General features: G+C 35.8%; 1 protein-coding gene across 1 annotated transcript in view; it reads left to right on the top strand.

The window, feature by feature from the left end:
• Positions 1-24,735, top strand: part of NEGR1 (neuronal growth regulator 1) — an 892,690-nt gene that overhangs the window by 487,610 nt on the left and 380,345 nt on the right. Inside the window, exon 3 of the mRNA XM_033225297.1 lies at positions 16,795-16,920. Within this exon, the coding sequence (XP_033081188.1) occupies positions 16,795-16,920 (126 nt within the window). The remainder of the gene's footprint in view (positions 1-16,794; positions 16,921-24,735) is intronic.

Below are 24,735 nucleotides of genomic sequence, written 5' to 3'. Positions count from 1 at the left end.
CCAATTTCTAAGGAAATAGCAAGGAGGATAACTCCTGGGAGGTTTATGTGAGCCAATCCTGGAAAGAGCACACACTTCTCATATTCCACTGCTTAAAACTCAATCATAAGTAACTTTATCTGGGAATCATAATTTAGTTGTATGCCAAGAAGAGGAAAGTGAGCTTGGTAATCAATTAGCCACTTTGCAACACCTAGAAATAAATAAGATATTTCTCTACTACTTAAGAAAAATTCTTTTTTCTTCTATAAATTGTGTTTAACGTCCCGTTTCAAAAAGTACCTTACAGTAGCAAGCATACAACTCAATTCCTGAAGGTACCATTTGAGTGTTACAGCTTCCAGCCTGATGGAAACAGTTTGATATTAAAATCCTAGAACAGTATTGCCAACTCCCTATCAAAAGCACAGTGTTATATACACAAAAACCTTATCAGCTGGTGACTCTGCTGCCATTTGGTACATTTTTATTTTTCAATAAAATAACTAGAAAAAAACAACCATAGTCACTGTTGTTTTTGCAATATGTTGGAAAGGCAGGTGGTCATCCTATCTCTGGGGATTAAAAACAATACAGAGATAAATGTGGGAAAAAAAGAGGAAGTGTGGAAGAAAGTGTGTGGGTTTAGCTGTTTGGCGAAACAGGATGAGAAGGACTCTTATGTTACTCATCAACTGAGAAACATATTTCCATCTATTTATACTAACAAATCAGTCTGGATGCATACACTGTGACTTCTGTAATGCAGACAAACTCATAAAAATTTACTTAGGTATAAACACTTGATAGGATATTCATATCATAGAGAGAGAAACCAATATAAAACCAGCCGTGGAGTTTTCCAATTGCAAAAAGTAGTCTCTTTTTTCCCTCCCACAAAGATATTAATCAAATGTTCTTTCCATTCCAAGAATTAAACAAGAACTGATTTAGGCCTTTGAAACTTCAGGCTCTCAGAGGGAATACACTAACTAGCCATTTACTACATGTTTGTTTTTGTGTCCATTATTTTAGCAATGTTTTAACTCAAAGTGCTCTATAATTTATTCTCATCCTAACATTTTAATCTTGTTTCTACCAAGTTTAGCTGTAAAGCTAAACTGCCTGATCGGCAAATATGTCCTATATGTTTACATAACTGTTTATTTCCAAATGCTGATCTCACAATTCTCTATTCATCCTCCCAAGTCCACATTTGTTCCTTTATTCAAAGCCAAGTTCAAATTTCTTCTCATCAAGTATTTTCTGATTCTCCTCTCCACCTGCCCCTCTTCTACCTACTTCCAGTTAAAGTTAGTCATTCTCTCACCTGAAGTACCATGATCTTTTTCTCTGAACCTTTCTTATGACTCTTAGGATGTTCCACTTTATAGTTACTGATGTTCTCATTTTCTCTCTTAACTACATTCTAGACTTTTTTAGGGCAAGACCTGCCTTTGATTCCTCTTCATGGTCTCAATATCTGATGGGAACACTATGAAATATTCTATTATTATGAAATATTTCAGTATTTATGAAATGAATAACTTTAAATGTATCTTCTGTATAGGTAAAGGTTGGTAGGCTGCTGATAAATATCTCAAAAGAAAAGCCATAATTTATAGCATTTGCCAATTTCCATGCTGTAAATACTGCCACTGTGGCCACTTTCAGATTGATATCACTAAATACAAAGTTGAGGAGAGATATGCAGTAGCAGACCATTTCTACCATATAGATTCAATACATGCAAATAATCCAAGATAACACATAGCAGTAAAATGTAATAAAATATTGAGAAAGTGACATTTTGAGTTTCTAAAATTTTTGCTTTTAATATAATTTAACTTTAATATGATTTAATTTAAATAATGAATATGTTTAAAATGCAACTCACAAAATTCCTGAAAATCCAACCTTTACCTTCCACAAGCGCACCCGACGTTGACATTGTTGGTGCATACTTTGTATTTATACAGTTTTGTTTAAAAATACTTCAAGAAAGGGAAAAACTATACATGAAATGTAAGAAGAAATTCCATTTCTCTCCTCTTATGGACTTGTTCATTTTATCTACATTTTTGTTGCCTCCCCTCTTATTTTTCTCCTCCTTTTCCGCAGTTGTCTACCAGTCCTATTGCCAGTCCTGAACAACAAATGCTTTTTGTTCATCACTTACCTCCCTCAGATCTCATTTTTCAGTTGCTAAAAACCAGGCCCTCTAATGACATTTTCCTTGAGTTTACTTCCTCATACACAAAGGTATGTATTGCAGCAAATACTCAAAGAATGCACAGTTGAAAAATCCCAACAGTATTGTTTGACTCAAGCATCCATTCAGTGTAGTAATCCCATTTCTAATCCTACTGTTCTTCCATAGTCTCTGGAAACCTTCTGATGACAAGGAACTTATATTCTCATAAAATAGTCTCTTTTATTGTTAGGAGACTTCTTGTTTAAGATATTTTATTATAATCACCTAAAGTCTACCATATTTATTTATTTTTTCTACTAGATCAACTGAGAACAAATTCACAAGCAAATGCAAACATTCTTCTCCTTCCTTACATTTTTTATATTTATGTAAACACTCCTGGTTCCATCATCAGTGTCCTAACATAGTACTGCATTTATGCACTTTACTATTCTGTCTGGCCTCTAATGGCAAAATAACATCTGTGTGTCACTAGCACGTTGTAATGACTGAAACTGAACACCTGACCTCTGGTATAGTTTTATCAGTAAACGTGTCTCCCAGAGATCCATCCAAGTTATTTAAAATTGAGAAAACAAAACAGCCAAATACAGATTCTTATTGAGCACTGCTGACATTCTCCTTCCATATAGACGTGAATCCACCACCAATACAAGTTGTAGTGGCGTAACCAGTTAGGTCTCTGTCAGCCTATGTGAGCAACTTGTCCACACTACTCTATTTTATTGCTTAAACTGTCAACAATTGTCAAACACTCAATATGTTCATATAATTTTCTTTCTTGGTAAGTAATTAACCTACTCAAAAGGTAAATTGGGTTATTTTTGACATAGCTAATCCCTGATGTTCATTCCCCTCAACCCTTAAAAACCAAATATTGAGATATAATTTATACTTTTCCATCCTTCCACTATAGTAATATCTGTGAATAAAAGGTTTTAATGACAGGCATATGCAAAAATACAGAATAAAATAACTAACTTTTTACCAGTATATTTCGGTTTTCCACCTTTCGGAAACAAGAAGGGGTTGGTTTGGCTTATTTTTGGTGGATTTATCAAGTGATGAGACTGGAGTGTTCAAAACAAGGAAGTTCAGAAGGTTGGAGAGGTAGCTACAAAGCACGAGTGCCCAAGAAAATACACTTTTCAGTCTTAACCACATTTTTTTAAAGTTTCTAAAAACAGAATCAGATAGCATCAAGAAAACAAAAATAAAAATACATGATACTTTTTATCTGGGGTATGAACATATGTTACACACTTAGTACTTGAGAGAAGCTAAAGCATGTTAGTGTTCCTTACGTAATACCCAAGAGACTAGTTCACTTTCAATATATGAATATTTTTAGTCAAAAGGGAGATGTGGCAAAGTATTTCTGTTCCTCGAAAAGTAGTAATTAATATGAGGGAGAATTACTTTTTACATGAATGTGTTAAAGACTAAATCTCCAAACAAGGAACATTTAGAGTTGACAAAAATATTCCCATTAAACACATTCTGAGCACTTACTGTGTACTAATTATGATCTTGTAAACTACTCAGAGACCAATATAAAATAGTTCCCGCATTCATCTGGCTTCTCCAGAAATATCTACAAAAAGATACATTTGTTCATATCTTGAAAGTGAATAAAGGAAATAATTTTAGGTGTGACTAGCTAAGTAGTTCAATTACAGCCACAAGGATGAATACAGGGTCTCCGAATGGGCCCTCATCTTATCCAGTCTTCATATGTGTATAACTCAACCTGGAATGTTTTTGTCCATTTGGATAGTTACAATATATTCCAAAAAAATCTTTGTATTGCCATTGCCATCTTTCTATCTTTATTTGAGTTGGGTGAATTTTCCTTAGATATACATATTTTATGTATATGTTTCTCATATAACTTGATATAATTGTATTTTTAATCTATTTTAATGTTTATTTTCTTCCATAACATATAAGCTACTGGAAAACAACTCTTTTATTACATTTTAAATCAATAGCACCTATCTCAGTCCCTGGTGCATAGCAAATGATAAACATTTTCTAACCAAATGAATAATATATAAATCTGTAAGAGAGAGATCTTCTGAGATTAACCTTCCTATAATTAGACTTTCCCCATTATTATCATGTCTCAGTATAAACAAAGGCACATAATGATGTTACTAGACACACACACACACACACCCCCACACACGCACATGTATTCAATACAATACATATCTAACTGTAGATCTAAGATAATATATAACATTTAATCCTCTTGCTGGAAATCAAGGCGTTAAAGAGAATTAAGAATATCTGAAATTTTGGGTTGTTGTGATTTATATTTAAATATAAGTCCCAGAAGCTAGCCCCAGTATAAAACAATTTCTGTCAAAAGACTGCCTTTTTTTCTAATGAATAATTTAGAACACAACCTTTTTTTCCATGTGAACTGTCTTATATCTTGGCAGTAGGCATAGCATTTCAATAATTTATATAATTTTGAATATAATATAGTTAATGCCGTAAAAGCAATGTCTTTGATATTGAATTATAAGAGAATGCACTTAGACCACTGTGACTAATGATCTAGGGGCCAACACATGGCAAATTATCTTTTAATCCAATTTCAGAGAGAACTGTCACATGTAACCATAGGACTCTACTATCTCTTGGCACATAACTGCATGATAACCTTTGTTTGTATTATTTTTTAAAAACTAAGGAAAGGGTTCTTTTTGTGAAAAGTCGATAAGGTAACATGAGAGTTAAAAGTATAGATGCTAATTATTTTTTTGCAAGCAGAATATTAACATGAATCATGGTTTTCTCATTAAGTTTCTGGTTAAAACCTATTCTCAGAATGTTTTCTAAGGCAAGACTCTAGACCTTTCTAAGGCAGTTACTCTGTAAATATAATCATGGTTAGTTCGTGACAGGTGAGAAACCACACACTAGTGTGATCATGTACAACTTTTATAATAAAACCAACAACATAATGTGAAAATGAATTCCTTGAGTCTTTCAAAGCCAAAATAGTCTGAAGGCCTTGCCAAGATGTGAGGCAAAGATGGCAAGATTGTGGCTCTCTAGCCGAATCCAGACCATGCAGGGCTTTCAGCATATGATGAAATTTTGTACACACACAAATCTGCAGGCACTCTTTCCTTTCATAAACCATGTAGACTTTTATATCAAGAAAATTGTCCAACATGTAATGATAAAATGTCTTCATGTTTTTCTAATTCCTATAAAGGTGTCATTTGGGTTAGTGCCAGGTTAATCCACAGATATTTTGATGAGATTGGAAGGTATAAAAAAATTTAAAATTTCAGGTCTTAAGATCTAGCAAGCCTAGACTTTTCTATTTTTAGGATGGAAATTATCAGTGGTAGCCGCTCTCTTTAGACAAGTGCTCTCTACTGGCCCCATCTATCACAATATGTATGTATACTTTGTCTTGACTCACATTACTCATGTATGTTACTTATCCATAACATTAGGTATTTTTGTTTTTAACATAAGTAATCAGGAACTTGACCGTCATGGGAAGTTGTATCATCTATTTCTGGAGTCTCTATTTTGTTCCATTGTCTATTTGATACCAACACCACACTGGGTTTGTAGTAGCTTTAAGATAAGTTGTGAAGTCACATAAGTTCTCCAGTTTTCTTTATTCTTTTAAACACTGTGCCCAAAAGTGGTTGCTTTTAACAACTACAATTATTTGTTTTACTCAGAAGACTGCAATTTGTGCAATTTAGACAGGATATTTGAGGCCTCACTGGGATGACTTAGGCAGTCAGGGCTTAGATGAGCTGAAGTGCTTCCCAGGCTTGCTCTCTCTCTGTTTCTGTTATCACAGTCTCTCCATATGGCGACCACATGTGGTGTCTCCACATGTTCTCTCCAGCGTGGTGGCCCCAAGGTGGTGACACCATAGTGGGCCAAAGCTCCAAGAGTGAGTATTCTCAGAGAACAGTACAGGAAACAAATGTTTTTTTGTTTGTTTGTTTTGTTTTGTTTTGTTTTCCCAGTTTGGAAATCAAATAGCATTATTTCTTCCACAACTCTATTGTTTGAAGCAGCCAAGAGCCTACTCCAATTGAATATGAGGTAGGGAAGGGGAGAGATCCTATTTTTAGTGGAGTGTTAAAAATGTATGGCCGTGTTGATAGAACCACCACACGAACCAGCTATCACAAAAGTAGATGGTTGGGTGGAAGGAAGAATTGGCCTGGACATGTAGAACTTTGCCCTAAGACAAAACCACACCTGCCCCCTCCAAATAAGTGATTAGTCTCTCAGTATATTACTCACAGTAAATGTTCGAAAAATACTAACCCTTGCTGTGCGTAACATTTTTTAGACATGTTTCCAGTAAGAAAGGCAGAAAGCCACAGTGTCCTATTTTGAATACCTATCCAACTACCTTCTCACTCCCTTTCTAGATCACAGTGTTGAGAAGGGGTCACTATAAATAGTGTTGAGAAGGGCACACTATTTATTTCCAGCCAAGGTTTCAGCACCAATTCCCTGGTGAGCTTATTGGATCTTACGGAAATCTCTAGGATCTATATAAACATATGAACACAAAGACAAAAAGTAAAATATATCAAAATTCTTGTTAAATGGTGGCATTATATTAAATTGAACTATATGAAATTGCCAATATCCACTTGTTTTTAACTAAAGAGCAGTTTTAGATATTACAACCTAATACGCTACTTTTTTCTTCCTTACTATTTATGTATTTGTCTACATTCTTTTCAGTGAATTTATATTATCTTCATGATTAGAAAAATAAATATTATTTACAAAGAACAAAGAAATCAGAGTATTTCAAAGAAGGAATTATTTTTCTAATGGTGCTAAAATGACACATCTCCTCCGCAAATGCATAAAACACCAGAGCAGCTTTTAGATATAAAAATCTGCTAAAACACATTTTGAGAAACCTGAGTCTAACAAGGAATATGTATACTGAACCTGAGCAGGCTTACCTTATGAAACCAGGAGCCAGGTGTTACATTATAACTCTGTGACTCCAAGGGTAGACATTGGATTCTCTCATGTTTTCAAAAACCCTAAAGCAAGCTTTTAGCTATGGGAAATGTTTGCAAAGAAGGCAGCTGGGTTCTAGTTTGACACAGCTGGGCTATTTCCTCTGGTTTATATGGAAAATAGTTCACTGCCAAGGATGAGGCAAGAAAAAAGTTCACTTGGGCCATTCCAGAGGGTATTGGTTGGCACATTTCCAAATGGAGCTGGCCACCAGGTTTATGGGAATAGTAACTACACTGAAAGAAGGTACTTGCTTTCCTTAATATAAATTCCTGGAAGGGGAGTCCTTGGCTCAATGGAATAGAAATTTTTTAAGTTCTTAAAATATACTGCCAAAGTGTTTCCAGGAAAAAAAAAAGAAACCTCATTATTAATTCTTAATAAAATGTTACCATCACTGAAGATTTTGAAGTTATATAGTTGATGCCTTAAGAATTATACTTCACTAGGCTACCCACGTTAGTGTGCTGTAAGGTATTTCAATTGCGGTGTTCTTCCTACCTATTTTGTGACCATTTTCTACTAAGGAGGAGACTGAATTATGCAGGCATTGTAGATTCCCTGTGATATACAACACGACTATAAGTGTACTTCGGTCTTCTTGATGCTGCTGTTGTTGCCTGAGGGGGTAGCTGCTATTATGGTCCTGATTTTAAGCAGTGTTTTATATCTTTGAATCATCCAAGCAAGTGAAGCTGAAGCTAGCCTGAGGTACAGCAGGGATTTGAACTCTGGTGTATAAACACTCATGTGCAGAGGCTAGCTAGTTATTGTCTCGCCAAAACGAATAAAAAATAAATAAAAATATTTACAGTCCAAAATATTGAAACTCTTGTGTAACCATGTTGTGTTTTTGTCTTCAAAATAAAATGTTTGTACAGTATGTGGGAAATTTGCCTGCAACCAAAAATGTTAAAATCATTACATAAATGTTAAGCTCTCTAAAACCAGTAGCCTTTTAAAAGTTCGTTTTATCACATTTAATTTTCATGTATACTAGACCTACTTCACGTGTGTTTCATGTGTAAGTGTATGTTTTTATTTGCTACTGGCAAATTATTATGCCTTTGCATAATCCATGTATTAGAGAGTTCAGAGGAGATGGAGAGAAATAGAAAATAGAAGAAAGTAATTTCCACTTTAATTTCTCTATAATTCCATAACCTGTAAGGTTCATTCCTCTCAGAGTCTTACTTTCTTCTCTCTATTGTTGATCGTCTTGATCACTGTCGTTTAGAACCATTCCTGACCTTTTCAAGGGAAAAGAACACAATGGTAAAATGTTGCCTATTGCATCTCCCTACTTCCAGTATGGTGCCCCTCTGCACCCACTGTGCTGTTCTCAGTGAGTTTGAAAATGGATGCCAGTTAATAAGTCATTATCTCTTGTAGGGATAGTTACATTTTAACATTAGTTCCTTGAAGGCAAATAAATGTTCTGAGGATCACAAAAAAAAAAAAAAAAAGGCCTTCCTAATTAGAGTGCAGATTTTAAATATAGGAGAGATAATTTTAAGGAGAGTTCTTTCTGGTGTTCTGTAAATCAGCGATTCCAAAATCTATAGAACTTGCTACATACTATTGGTCTACAGTATCCTGAATCAACCTTTCTCCCATCCCAGAATGATGAAAAACTCATCTGGTTATCCCTGATGATTAGCTGTGTGTGCAAACTACTGTCTTAAACCACCAAATTCTGTTCAAATTCCACCTGTTTCCAAAAGTCTTATCCAATATCAGCATCCCCTCAATTCTGTCTCCATAAGGAAGACTTAGAGTTACAAATCTGTGTTTCCAATACACCTTGGGAGTAAGTCTTTGTAGGACTAATGACTCTGCATTGTGATTAGAAATGTTGTATCCTTCTAACTCTTTAGACATGGACTCCTTAAGATTAGTCACCCTGAGTTGGTGCTTAATAAATGTCTATTGGATAGATGGATGGATGTAAGATTAGTCACCCCGAGTTGGTGCTTAATAAATGTCTATTGGATGGATGGATGGATGGATGGATGGATGGGTAGATAGATGGATGGATGGATGAATTAAAATAGTTCACTGCCTATTTTGCCAGTTTTTTTTTATAGCTGACCCCATGAAAGACACAATAGATTGAGAAAAACTCATGTACAGGTATCCTAAATGAGAGAAAACACTAAGGTAAGCAACATAATTCAAAGTTTGAACTGAAGTTTGACAGATACATTTTTCTTATACATATTCTTTACCCCTAAGTTATTGTGGCATATTTTATCACTAGGTATTTCATGAAATTGGCAAGTTTGAATTTAAAACTCATGCTTGGTATCTTTTTCCTGTTATCACCATTTCTGAGTGAGGGAATGAGGGGAGAAGCCATAGAAATCTCTGAAATGTCATAAACTATGACAAGTCAGTCATAGTCTATCAGTTGGAGAAAATAATGTTGCTGGTGAGATGCAGACCATGAAACCATCAAGAACCCACAAGCAAACCAATTTAGAGAAAAAAGCATGAAACAATTTCTTATCTCAGTTTGAGAACAACACCTTTTCCAGGAGGTTTGTTATGTAATGTAGATCTGCTTTCACTTTTTGGGGGCCGGCCAAGACTGAAAAGGGAAGTGCCAGCCCAGGGAAAGGAAGAATGTTCTTTTGATATTGCCAGCCATTACCAGATATGGGAGTGCAAAAAAAGCCAATTCTCCCAAGATTTATAGTTATGTCTAGCTTGTTGACTCAAGCAGTTTGGAAAACTTCAGAAATATAGTTCATCCAAACTAACCCAGACTCCAACTCTGTGAAGGAAAAAAAAAGGTAGAAATAATATGCACATATATACTATTAGAGACAAATTCTTTTGATTCTAAATTTACAAAGATTCAAAAAAAAAAAAAATACTGTGACCAACATACATAGGACTACCTAAGATGTGACAGACCATTCTGTTAAAAATAAATGTGTATGATTACTGTCCAGTTACTTCTCTGGGTTTGCATGGCAAAAACTATAGTAGGCAAAGGACTAAGAAAATATTATGCTTCTAAATGACTTAGAAGGAATATTTCATCCCTAAACTCAGAGAATTCATGAAAAAGTCACACAGGACCCTTGAAATTATAATTATATATTCACCGTATTCTCAGAATTTATATTATGTCTTTCTTGTAATGGTATATAATTTTATAGGATCTCTTCACTGAGACATCAAAGTATTAGCTTAGCACCTGAAAGGACAATGAAATATTTGTTGAATAAACTGTATGTATCAGGCCCTCTCTCAGGTTCTGGCAATATGCTGTTGAATAAAGCAAACAATTTCCCTACCCTAGGTCTCTACTTAGGTTCTATGAAGAGATACAGATAATAAACAAGTAAAGAAATAAATACCAATGATAATGATGGATTGCAAAGAAAACTATCACAAGAAATGAGTAGAGGAGTGGAAAGGGGCAGAGAGTTAGGGATGCAAATAGTTATTTCAACAAGACACATACTGTCCTAGTGCATTCAGGCAGCTATAACAAAATGCCATAAACTAGATGGCTTATAATCAATAGAAATTTATTTCTCACAGTTCTGGAGACTGGGAAGTCCAAAATCCAGGCACTGGAGAGGGCCTGTTTTCTCATGGATGACACTTTCTCACTGAGTCCTTACATAGTGGAAGAGGTGACCTAGCTCGTGGGGTCCATTTTATAAGGGCACTAATCCCTTCATGCTCTAATCACCTTTCCAAGGCCCCACCTCCTAAGAGTATCACCTGGGGGGTTAAGATTTTTAATGAATGAATTTGGGAGGGACACAAACATTGGCCACAGAGCAGACCCAGGAACATCTATTTTGCTTTAAGATCATCAAAGTCATCAGTGATACAATTTTTTAAGATCAAATTTTGATCTTTGAAAATTCACTCAGTAATGTACATTTCACTGTTTCTTCTTTGTGGTAAATTTTTGAGGTATGAGAAGTCACCGTGGGGAGAGGTGGATTGAAGAGGACATCAAAGAGTTGGCATCACTTTTATTTTACTTATTTGTCCTAGTGAACATATTTGGAGAATAGATCTCATAATCATGTGCATAATTAAATAGATACGTAACAACTTTTAAAGGTTTTTGGTAATGAGCCTACAACTTCAGAGTATGAATGAGAGGACATTCAGGGCATTCTCCTATAAAACACTGCTTTGATTTCATATCCTGACTGAGGAAACAGGTGTTTTTTGTGCCAGAATATCGTGGTAACAATAAATGCTGAAGTGATGTTTTTCAGTAATCTGTGAGTGTTTGTGAGCCAGATTAAATAAATATTCCATCTACCTTTTAGCCCTGGCAGCCCAAAGAAGGCCTCCAAATGGATTTGTATGCACTGTGGTCTTTCACGGACTCTTACAGCTTAAAAGCTCGATAGGGCATTTAATTGATTCCAGTGAGTCAGTGCAACTGTCCAGATCCAAATAGTTTATGCCTTGTATTTGCAGTTAAAATAACTGTCAAATGCATCCTGTAAGGGATTTTAATATCATCATGACCTCACGGTCATGCAAGTTAATATTAGTTCAGGTGCTATTTTATTTATTCTTTCTAAAATCATCTGCACAGATTTTTTTTTAGATAAAAACTTTTAATACAATAAAATACCCTGTGCTTATATGATTCCTATGATATCCAGATTAGTCACCCTGATGCTGGCTTCTCAGTTTGTTAATGGTCATGTTGCAGGCAGCATAATGAATTCTTGAAAGAAAGTTTTATCTTTGAAGACCGCTCATTAAACAAACAAAATAATTTATTTCTATACATCAGAAAATATGTACACATTAAAAGAAAATAATGCCATGCACTCACAAACTCAGTTGCTCATTATCATACAAACAGTGGGGAATACTCCAAAATGGTAGCCTGTGTGAAGGTCATTAGAATCTGGTTTGGATATGCATTCTAAGATTTTTCTTACTGAAGGTGACTCATACCTGGCCTGAAGACACCCACAGATGGGCTCAGAAGAAGGAAGGTGTGTGGAGCAAGTCAAATTGCCTACATTTTTTGGTGAAAATGAAACTAACAAGAGACATAAGTTATCTTTAGAGAATCTAAATATGTAGATACATCTAAATATGCATTATCTCCTCACTGTGGAAGCAACTAAATAAAAGTTGAAGACCAGGTGCTAAGTAGTAGATGAATTTTAGGCCAGTGAACAATTAAAGGCAAAGCATGTTATGAATGTAAGGGACCAAGAGTGGTTCATTTAAATGGATATGGAGGTTTTAAAATATGTTTCACCCAACACAACCTTTAAATCTACTTTCAACCTCTGTTGCTTAGAAAGCTTCCAGTGTTCTCAGATCTCTCTAACTGGTAATACACAACAATTAATTATGAACACAGTTGTAAAGTTTTGTATACCCCTTATTAGAGTTTCACTAGGAGATATTCTGTGATTTAGTACGAAATCTAGGACTTCTGCCTTTTCATTTTCTATGGTGTCATATAATGAAGATAGTGAGGATGATATTATAATAATTATTTCCAGCATAGTAAATGAGTTTACACTCATTAATATATTTCTTTATAACTCTGTCCTAGGTCATAAATACTTAAAGTACATGACAATTCAAAATACTTCTTAAAATCTGTAGTTATTTAATAGCTTAAAAAATGGTTGAATTGATAAAATACATCTGCTTCTTTTTGCATAAATTATTTTAAGTATTTAGAAAGGTATGTGAGTGAGTCTGAAATAAGATATATAGAAAAGCGGCACACATCTAGAATAGTACATTATTTTTAACTCTCCTTTTTTGGGGGGGGGTGTTTTCTATGCAAGTGCTTAGCTTGATGTGCTGATGTGCTCTGGGACCATCCGAAACCCTCCTCAATACCACACCTTATTCTGGCAACTGAGCTGACAATTGTTATCATCATCCAGTTGACCAATTCTCTATACCACCATTTCTGCAGTCCTACCTTAAGGTTATTAATAGTTTTCCTGGCCTGGTGTGTGGGGGCTCACTCCTGGAAACCAAGCACTTTGGGAGGCAGAGGCAGGTGGATCACCTGAAGTCAGGAATTCGAGAGCAGCCTGGCCAACATGGCAAAACCCCATCTCTATTAAAAAATACAAAAATTAGCTGGGTGCGGTGGCAGGCGTCTGTTATCCCAGCTACTCCGGAGGCTGAGGCAGGAGAATTGCTTGAACCCAAGAGGTGGAAGTTGCAGCAAGCAAAGATTGAGCCATTGCACTGTAGCCTGGGAGACAGAGTGAGAGACTGTGTCGAAAAAAAAAAAAAAAGAAAGAAAGTTTTTCTCTATTATAAATAGTCTGCACTCAATAACCTTGTGCTTAAACTATTCTACGTAATTGACTTTAAAATAAGCCAACACAAAATTAATATCTACTGATTTGAACCCAGAAGGTATACCTATTGAACTTGTTTTACTCCTGTAAAATGGGAAAGGAAAATGTGGAAAATATTTGCCCTCTCTTAGGCACTACCTATCCGCTTCCCTCTTTTAATTTAAATTTATTGATGGCAAGTAATATGCCTTTAAACTTTTGCATTTACTTTGGGTCGAGAATTATTCCCTTCATGATAGTCAGTAAAAGTTGGAAGTTTTAAACTGAATATGCAATAGTTTTGGATATTCAGCAAAGCAACACCTGTTTTTGTCTCCACAAACCACCATGCATGTGAAGGATTTCACTGGCCCTCTTACACACAGCATCTGCTGTCAACAGGTGATGCATTTCTGGGGAGAGCAGCCTTGCCAGAGGGATTTTCTCTTACTAACATCCTCTTTCCAGATGTGTATTCCCTGTATGTCCTGAATTATGAGGTCCTGGAAGGCAATTGCAATCGCTGAGAATGACATGTCACACCTGGAATTTACCACTCTCCCCATAACTACACAATCTCTTATAGTTAAATGTCAAATCTAAGTTTATTTCTAAGGGACTTGTTTCTCTATATAGTCAAATACTAGTGCTGAATATTAGTTTAGCATAATGTTTAGCACTTTAAATATATGTAGATGTGTAAAGATCCAACTAAACTATTTTATGATCAGACAATATTGACAAAATAATGGTATTTCGAGGATAGAATTAATGTTCCTATGGCATTTCATTATTTCTCTTGATATACATATCGCTGTCTAACCTTAAATCAATTATATTTTTAATAAATAAGTAAAGTCACTAGGCGAGACTAAGAGCCCTACATAGTATATTGCATATAAAGGAAAAAGGTACTACATTTTTTTAATAGCGGGCACTGCTATGCACTGTATGTATGTTTATGAATACAGATGCTCCTCATGTTGTGATAAGGTTACATCCAAATAAACCCATTGTAAATTGAAAATGCAATTAATACACTTAAACTATTGAACATTGTAACGTAACCTAATCTTCGTTAAACGTACTCAGACACTTAACCACAGTTGGTCAGAATAATGTGACAAAAAGCCTGTTTTATAATAAAATGTTGAATATTTCATGTAGATTATCAAATACTATACTGAAAGTGAAAACAAAATGGTTGTATGGGTACTCAAAATAGGGTTTCTACTGAATGGATATTATTTTCACACCATTATAAAGTAAAAACATTATAATTGAAGCATCGTAAGTCAGTGACCATCTATATATGTATATCTGTCCATATGCATATATATATATATATATATATGTCCACATGTGCTTTACAGTTTATTAAATCAAACCTATGTCTACAACTAAATATCTAAAGTATACTTTTAGGTTAATGTTGTAAATGTATTATTATTAACTCTCCTATTTACCAGTGTAATGCAGTTTTTTGTACTTTCCTTCTACGGTATTTTAATGTTTTTAATTTTTGTTCTGTTTTAGTTAAGCTGAAAAGACCCCTCTGTTTGGGATGGTTTCAAAATTTTCATTATTTGCCTGAGAAAAGCTCACTGAAGAGTTTGATGATAATGTGTTTTAAATGCCAATTAAACTATGTCATTTAGAAACAGTTACAGTGGTATATTACTTAGGAACAAGCCTTCTCCTCAATCATATCAACAGTTACACATAATCAAATACTTAATATTTGTAATTATATCATCCTTGATTTTCTTGCGGCTGAGTTTTGGTTCCATAAAGAGTCAAAAAAAATTCAAAGTATGGGTAATTTAATATATCGTCACAATAGATTTTAGTTACTAGCTTTAAAAGGAACTATGAAAATATATCTCTTGCATAAAGAAACCAAAGAAGGGAACAATTTAAAAGATTTCAGTAAAAATCTTATTTTTCTAATAATTACCAAGGTGTGTAATTGCCATTTATTTATATTTGAGCTGGAATAGTAACATAGTATAAATTGTATAAAGTAACCCAAACTTATTTATGGCATAGGTCACTAATACACACTACAAAAGTGAAGAATTTCTGAGAGCAATTTTAAGGCATAGGAAAAGAGCACTACTAAAACAAAATTCAAACACCGTATGTGTGTTTAATGGCATCTAATAATAATAACTAACACTAATGTCAGACACTTTTCTAAGTCCTTTAACATGTACTGACTTACTTAGTCTCCATAGCAGCCGGATAGGACATGTACTATTATTGTTCCAGCTCTCAGATAAAGACACTGAGGCTAAGATAAATTAAATAACTTACTCTAAATAATGCAGTTAGCCAATAGAGATTTATACTCATGCTGTTTGAGGATTCAATGAGACATTTGATTTCTCAGAGAATATAGAAATTTAATCCTGGAAGTTAGTTTAGAGACTTTTCTCTCCAACTTTTCCCAAATGTATTATGTGATTAAATTCTGCGATAAAAACTTTAATAGTCTAATACATCAGAGAAAATGCAATATAATATTTCCCCCTTGACTCATGGATTTACAGTGCAAAAGGGCATAACAAAGGATGAGAAGTCTTGAAGTGATCTGTTTCAATCAGTATTTGCCAGTCATTACTGATGAGAAATCTTTATTTGTATCCACCTTTCACAGTCCTTAGAATTTGTGTTCCTTAGAACACAAATTTTGAGAAAATCTAGCCCTACTACCTGGCAGATAGAAAATTAAACCCAAAAATACCTTTGTGACCATGAAATCTTACCTCCCAATCATGTACATGTCCTAACTCACCCAGCTTTTAAATCAGTATGTAGGAATAACCGTTCTGCTATTTCAAGCTTCTTCTATATTCACTCTTATTTAACCATTTCAACAAGGAAAACATCATACAGTGAGGATCCATGGATAAATTGATTGGTTATATTCTAGTTTATTTAATACAAATTACTCATAATACATATTTAATTTAATCAATGTTTAAACATTTTTGTTATTAAATGTTCCATTTATCCTGAGGTATTTAACTTCTAAAAAATTAGAGAAAAAAAAAAGTAAACAAAAAACACCTAGAAAGTCTTGAGGTTCTAGAGAATCCATCTTTCAGGTGAGGACCATAGGCCATAAATACATTTCACCGTCATACCTTTCTTGCATGATATTATGGAATTAATCATATGTACTTCAACAAAATGTTATATATTTTTTTCTAACCACTGCATATTTTGTCATTTCAGTTCCTCCTAAGATATATGACATCTCAAGTGATATGACCATCAATGAAGGCACCAACGTCACTCTTACTTGTTTGGCCACTGGGAAACCAGAGCCTTCCATTTCTTGGCGACACATCTCCCCATCAGGTAAAGTAGGAAGGCATTGGTGTTGTTTGGGTTGTTCATTTTTCTCTTGTAACCTCACTTGTTCAGAACTTAACAGTCAATTTAATTTTTTGTGTTTTATTCTTGTGGTAGGGAAAATACATTTATTTATTTATTTATTTATGAGACAGAGTCTTACTCTGTCACCCAGGCTGCAGCTCAGTGGTGCAATCCATTCTCACTGCAACCTCCGCCTCCCAGGTTCAAGCAATTCTCCTGCCTCAGCCTCCTGAGTAGCTGGGATTACAGGATTGCACCACCACATCTGGCTACTTTTTTTTTTTTTTTGTATTTTTAGTATAGATGAGGTTTACCATGTTGGCCAGGTTGGTCTCGAGATCTTGGCCTCAAGTGATCTGCCCAACTTGGCCTCCCAGAGTGCTGGAATTACAGGCATGAGCCATCGCACCTGGCCAAAATGTATATTTTTATACTTACCCTTCATACCTAAAGGCACTGCAGTTCATAAAAGTTAAAAGGGCTGGGCACAGTGGCTCACTCCTGTAATCTCAGAACTTTAGGAGGCCGAGGTGGGCAGCTCATCTGAGGTCAGGAGCTCAAGACCTGCCTGGCCAAGATGGCGAAACCCCATCTCCACTAAAAACACAAAAATTAGCTGTGTGTGGTGGTGCATGCCTATAATCCCAACTACTCGGGAGGCTGAGGCAGGAGAATCATTTGAACCTGGAAGATGGAGGTTGTAGTAAGCCAAGATCGCACCACTGCACTCCAGCCTGGGCACAGAGCAAGACCCTGTCTCAAAAACAAAAAAAAAACAAAAAACCAAAAAACAACAGCAACAACAAAGCTAAATGAATACTTTTCGGTCAGAGTCCAGAATAGAACCTATGTCTCTTGATTCTTAGTCAAGGTTATTTTCACTTTTGTATCCTGGATAATCACCAATAAATAGACAAAAGGATCAAATGGAAATATCACAAGAGAAATATCATCATTTAAATGTGTAAGGGATTTATTCGATCAGCATTCACATGTTGATAGGTCAGCATGAACTGCTAAAGTAATCAGGGGAGAATAAAGTTAATCAAATTATGAGTTTGCTGGGTCTGATTTCAAACTGCAGCTTCCAATCAAAGATTTTGGAGTTAGAATTAAATTTTAGTGATGAGGGATCTAAAAATCCAAGAGTTTATATAGCTTGTGCAGAACTGCATAGCTAGTTGAAATGAAATATATAACATGTTTATAGGTTTCCAGTACTTCTGCTATAGTACACATCCTCCCACAGAGATTATAAGTCAATTTTAGGAAGTTGATCAGAGTCATTATCAAAACAGGTCTGTTTTCAAAGTCACAATGCTAACAGAATTATCAAGTTGTGTGAAATTTAACTTTGAACTACATAGCTTTTGGTGCACCCTGAAGTCAGCGTGGTATTTTTAATAAATAAGACCCCACTTCATTTCAGATGAATGAAATTAGATTTTATTAGTTTCACATTTTTTTGTGAAAATAGCTTGAGCAAGGCTGGTGCAATGAAGCTGCTTTTAATGAAATCAGAAAGGCATATTTTATATAGGTGTAGAACGAGCACAATTGAAACATGTAATTTATCTGCTAATGTTTTCTTACTATTACTTACCCTTAAGTGATTTTCAGTTTACTCATTTGTGCAATGTGTCTAATGAATCTTACCCACACCACATGCTTAGTATTGGTATTATGTGAGAAAAGAATCAATATATCTGCAATATATGTTTATATAATATGCATTATGTCCCCTACAATATATCTGAAGTATGAGTGCGCTCTTGACTGCCAACACTTAACTCTCTAGAACCGCTGAAAAAACATGAAACTGATATGTGAGTGCTAAATTCATGGCAGGACTCTCCATGGGGTATAAGTGCAGCAAATTCAGAACAAGGAGTTATATACGTGTGTTCTTAAGACAAGTTCCTTATTCATCAAATCTGCCAATCCTTGTGCACATCTCTTAGCTGTGGTTACCACCAGCTAGTTTCTTACTTTCAAAAATTGCATGAAAATAATCCTCAACTAATGTGAGACTCAAAAAGTACAATAGGCATAAATGTGTTTTAAAAAGTAAAACTTAATATGTAAATGTGAAGCTGATTCTTAATCATCTTTCCAGGAGTTTAAATCTGATATGGTAATATAATTTTTGTAAGAGGGAAACACATAATCTCTATCTTCATATAATTTAAGATTAATATTATGGATTTAACTGTCCTGCTTTGCAGTGCTTGTTATTATGCACATTCTTCTTTTATAAAGTGGTTGGATACATTTTAGTTTAATTAAATAGGAATGTTGGTTAGTGAAGTTATTAGAATAATGATAATGGATAACATCATGAAACTGAAAGAAGACAGATTGGGTTTATAAGTTAAACTGTGCATAGATTTGTTTTTCTGATCCTGCCATGCTGAGCAAATGAGTAAAATTAACATAAATATTAACGATTATCCAATGAATAACTAGACTTGGAAGATATTTTTATAAACACTTACAATCATTTCAAATTATAATTGATTAATGATCTACATTCAAATGCACAGCACCTAAAGGAAAAAGAAAAAAACCCACAACACTGGAGTTCCTGCTTTAAGGAACATGTCCGATGATTCTATTAGCTTTTTTGACTTATTAATTTATATTTAAAAGCAAAATTCAAAATTATGAACTTCATTGATCTCTTTGTATTTTGCATAAGAAACATTAATATTTTGCATGTTCTCAGCTCTTCTTTTGCTGTATCATGAAAGAAAATGTGTCCCAAAACAGCAGTTAACATGTGAACATGTTTAGTGTTAAAAGCAGATGTAAAAATAAATACATAAATAAATGAAAACATATAGATATGCCTCATGTCAATATGAGAAGTAATGACTAGTTTTTGTATGTGTCTGATTGATTTAGGGTTTTTACCAGGGCCTATGGTAATTCTTGCTGACTCACTCATGGTCAGTTCCAGTTTTAAAAATCAGCTCCATAGAGCTTCACCCTAATTTACAGAAAATGAGGCTGTGTGTTCAACCACATCACAAACATCACTGGAGCCAGCTAGAGTTGCCATTCTACTGTTTAACTCTTGCAGCTCAACTATACTTTCACCAAAAACAAAAAACCCACCTTTCCTGAGATGTTTCTGGATATGTGAGCTTCCTTACAGTTCACCTTATCAACGATTATTTCTTTTTTCTATTCTATATTTGAGAATTAAATTCAAATTTATATTTTAAAAGGTTACAGAAATCAAACAGAATATTCTGTATCCTTTACCCAGTTAGATTCATCGAGATTTTGTCAATTTGCTTCATCACTTCCTCTGTGGCTAGACTAAGTATATTAACATGTAGATATTTCACTGAATCAGTTGAAAGCAAGTTGCATACATCTTGGCCTTTTTTATCTCTAGATATTTTTATCTCTAGATATTTCAGCATTCATTTCTGAAGAACAGACATTTTCTTTACATAGCCATAGTAATTTTTAATTTCAGTAAATTTAACATTGGTATCATACTTTTATTCAATTAATCATCCATATTCCAATTTGGTCAACTGATACAATAGTCTTTTTTATAGAATGCTTTTTTGTCTAGTACAGAATCCAACCCAGAACTCTGTATTACATGTAGTTGACATATCAGTTTAGGCTCCTCTAATATATTTTTCAGTCGTCATTACTGAACATAGACTTTTTTTTTTTTTTTTCAGCAATGTATATACTCCTCACCCTTCCTTGTTTTTTGGAGATGACATCTCACTCTGTCGCCCAGGCTGGAGTGCAGTGGTGTCATCTTGGCTCCTTGCGACCTCCACCTCCTGGGTTTAAGTGATACTCCTGCCTCAGTCTCCCAACTAGCTGGGATCGCAAGCGTACGCCACCATGCCCAGCTGATTTTTGTATTCTGAGTGGAGATGGGGTTTCACCACATTGACCCCTTTTTAAATAGAATATTTCTCTTTGGTGGGTTGTCTCATATTTTCTCATGAGATTTCTAGTTATGTCGGTACAGAAGTAAGTGAAGTTGTATCCTTCTCAGGGAATCAGATCCGGCGTCACATAATATTCATGTGTCCCTCATTTGTGATGTTAATTTCAATTAATCAGTGTGTTGTCTGCTTTCCACACCATAGAGTTTATTCCTTTTTCTTCCTTATGCTACCAATAAACAGTCTGGGAGAGATTTTAAGACCATGACATCCAAATATCTGCTCTATGTCAACTCTGCCCTTAGATTTGACATTGTTGATGATTCTTTTGCACTCAACCTTCACTCTGATGATCAAACTGATGATTTTTTCTAGATGGGGCAGTCCTTCTGCTTTTACTAGTTAGCACTTGACATTCTACTGTAGAATTCCCCTTTCTCCTATTTATTATTTGTTTGTTTATTTTTGTGGCATGAACTCGTGGATTCACAATTTATTTATTTATTTATTTTATTTGTTATTTATTTATTTTTTTTTGAGACGAAGTCTCACTTTTGCCCCCCAGGCTGGAGTGCAATGGCACAATTCCGGCTCACCACAACCTCCGCCTCCCAGTTTCAAATGATTCTCCTGCCTCAGCCTCCCGGGTAGCTGGGATTACAGGCATGTGCCACCATGCCTGGCTAATTTTGTACTTTTACTAGACAGAGGGTTTCTCCATGTTGGCCAGGCTGGTCTCCATCTCCTGACCTCAGATGATCCACCCACCTTGGCCTCCCATTTTTGTTTTATTATACTTTAAGTTCTGGGGTACATGTGCAGAACATGCAATTTTGTTACATAGGTATACACATGCCATGGTGGTTTGCTGCACCCATCAACCCGTATTTCCCCTAATACTATCCCTCCCCTAGTCCCCAGCCCCTGACAGGCCCCAGTGTGTGATGTTCTCCTCCCTGTGTCCATGTGTTCTCATTGTTCAACTCCCAATTATGATTGAGAATATGCGGTGTTTGGTTTTCTGTTCTTGTGTTAATTTGCTGAGAATGATGGTTTCCAGCTTCATCTATGTCCCTGCAAAGGACATGAATTCATCTTTTTTATGGCTTCATAGTGTTCCGTGGTGTATATGTGCACATTTTCTTTATCCAGTCTATCATTGATGGACATGTGGGTTGGTTCCAAGTCTTTGCTATTGTGAATAGTGCCACAATAAACATACCTGTACAAGTGTCTTTATAGTAGAATGATTTATAATCCTTTGGGTATATGGCCAGTAATGGGATTGCTGGGTCAAATGGTATTTCTGGTTCTAGATCCTTGAGGAATTGCCAAATTGTCTTCCACAATGGTTGAACTAATTTACAGTCCCACCAACAGTGTAAAAGTGTTCCTGTTTCTCCACATCCTCTCCAGCATCTGTTATTTCCTGACTTTTTAATGATCGCTATTCTAACTGGCATGAGATGGTATCTCATTGTGGTTTTGATTTGCATTTTTGAAAATCTTTAATGTTTTTCTTGGTCAAATTGTCCCTAGTTTGACCAGTAGGAGTCACACTAAATCTGTCTCCTGTGTCTTTATGACGTTAACCCATCATTTTCTTTACTTCTATGCTTTCTGGCATAAGAAAATACAATAGGCTTATCTTTTCTGCCTTACTTCTGGAAACAACCATTTCATTTAACTTCAATTGATTTTATACCATACACTTGGAGTTAGAATCATTATTTTTTTGCTTTAAAAATGTAACTTTACTTAACTACTTTATAGTAAAATTATCAAAGACTCAGAAGTCTAGGCTACATCCTATGATACTCCGCTAAACCACAGTAAGACCTTAAATAACTTCAGGGTGAGGGATAGAAACGATATTTTGTCTGGCTTTATCTAACAAGAAGCCTGGCACGGAGCTTGTAATCTGTGTGTATGCAAAGAGTGCTAGAACTAATAAGAAAAATATTTATCTCAAGGAAAATATAGGAGGGTAGTATTAGTCCGTTCTCCCATTGCTATAAAATACCAGAGACTGGGTAATTTGTAAATAAAATAAAATAAAATAAGTTATATTGTTAAAAATGTTAATCACAGTTCTGTAAGCTGTACAGGAGGCATAACAGTTTCTACTTCTGGGGAGGCCTCTGGAAACTCATAGTCATGGTGGAAAGTGAAGGGGAAGCAGGCATGTCTTACAATGCTGGAGCAGGAGAAAGGGGGTCAGGGGAGGTTCTACACTCTTTTAAGCACACAGATCTCCTGAGAATTCTATCATGAGAGCAGGACTAGGGCAATGGTGCTAAACCGTTTATGAAAACTCACCCACTTGATCCCACCAGTTCCACTAGGCTCCACCTCCAACATTAGGGATTACAATTCACGTGTGACTTGAGCAAAGACACAGGTTCAAACCATATCATTCCTACACTGACACCTCCTAAAAATCTCATGTCCTACTCACGTTTTAAAATGCAATAATGCCTTCTCAACAGTCCCCCAGAGTCTTAACCTTATTGCATCATTAACTTAAAAGTCCAAAGTTCAAAGTTTCATCTGAGACAAGGCAAGTCCCTTCTGCCTATGCACTTGTAAAGTCAAAAAGAAGTTGGTTACTTCCAAGATACAATGGGGTATAGGCATTGGGTAAATACTCCCATTCCAAAAGGGAGAAATCAGCCTCCCCCCCAAAAAAAAAAATGGGAGGATACAGGCCCTATGCTTTTCTGAAACCCAGCACTGCAGTCATTAAACCTTAAAATTTCAAAGTAATCTCCTTTGACTCTATGTCTCACAGTCAGGACACACTGATGCAAGGGCTGAGTTCCCAAGGCCTTGGGCAGCTCTGTCCCTATGGCTTTGTAGGGGTCAGTCCTTATGGCTGCTCTCATGGGCTGATGTTGAGTACTTGCTGCTTTTCCAGGTGTAAGGTACAAGCTGTTGGTAGATCTACCATTCTGGGGCCCTCTTCTCACAACTCCACTAGGTAATGCCCCAGTGGGGACTCTGTGTGGCGGCTCTGACCCCACATTTGCCCTCCATACTGCCCCAATAGAGTTATTCATGAAGGTTCCACCCCTGTTGTGGGCGTCTGCCTAGATGCCTGGATATCCAGGCTTTTCCATTCATCCTTTGAAATCTAAGCAGAAGCTTCCAAGCCTCAACTCTTGTACTCTGTGCACCCACAGGCTTAACACCACATCAAAGCTGCCAAGGGTTATGGCTTGCAGCCTCTGAAGCAGCGACCTGAGCTTTATATGGGCCCCTTTGAGCCATGTCTGGAGCTGGAGTGGCTGGGATGCCGGAAGCTATGTCCTAGGACTGCATAAGGCAGCTGGGCCCTGGTGGCCCACAAAACCATTCTTCCTTGGTAGGCCTCCAGGTCTGTGATGGGAGGGGCTGTCATGAACTTCTCTGAAATGCCTTTGAGGTGTGTTCCTCATTTTTCTATCAGACTTTGCCTTCTTTTTAATTATGCAAATTTCTGCAGCCATCTTGAATTGCTCCTCTGAAATGGGCTTTAGTTTTTTACCACATAGCCAAGCTGAAAATTTTCCAAACTTTTATGCTCTGCTTCCGTTTAAAATATACAAGTTCCAGTTTCAGGTCATCTCTTTGCCCACACATAGAAGCATATATTGTTAGAAGCAGCCAGGCTCCTTCTTGAACACTTGGCTACTTTAAACTTTCTTTTGCCAAATACCCTAAATCATCATTCTCAAGTTAAAAGTTCCACAGATCCCTAGAGCCTGGCTCTTTGCTAAAGTGTAGCAAAAGTGACCTTTACCCCAGTTCCCAATATGTTCCTCATTTCTATCTGAGACCCCATCAGCCTGGATTTTGTTGTCCAGATCACTATCAGCACAACCATTCAACAAGT

This window comes from Trachypithecus francoisi, unplaced genomic scaffold, assembly GCF_009764315.1.
Source record: "Trachypithecus francoisi isolate TF-2019V2 unplaced genomic scaffold, Tfra_2.0 Lachesis_group12, whole genome shotgun sequence".
NCBI lineage: Eukaryota > Metazoa > Chordata > Mammalia > Primates > Cercopithecidae > Trachypithecus > Trachypithecus francoisi.
Note: the sequence above shows the minus strand (reverse complement) of the source record. Positions and strands in the feature narration are given on the sequence as shown.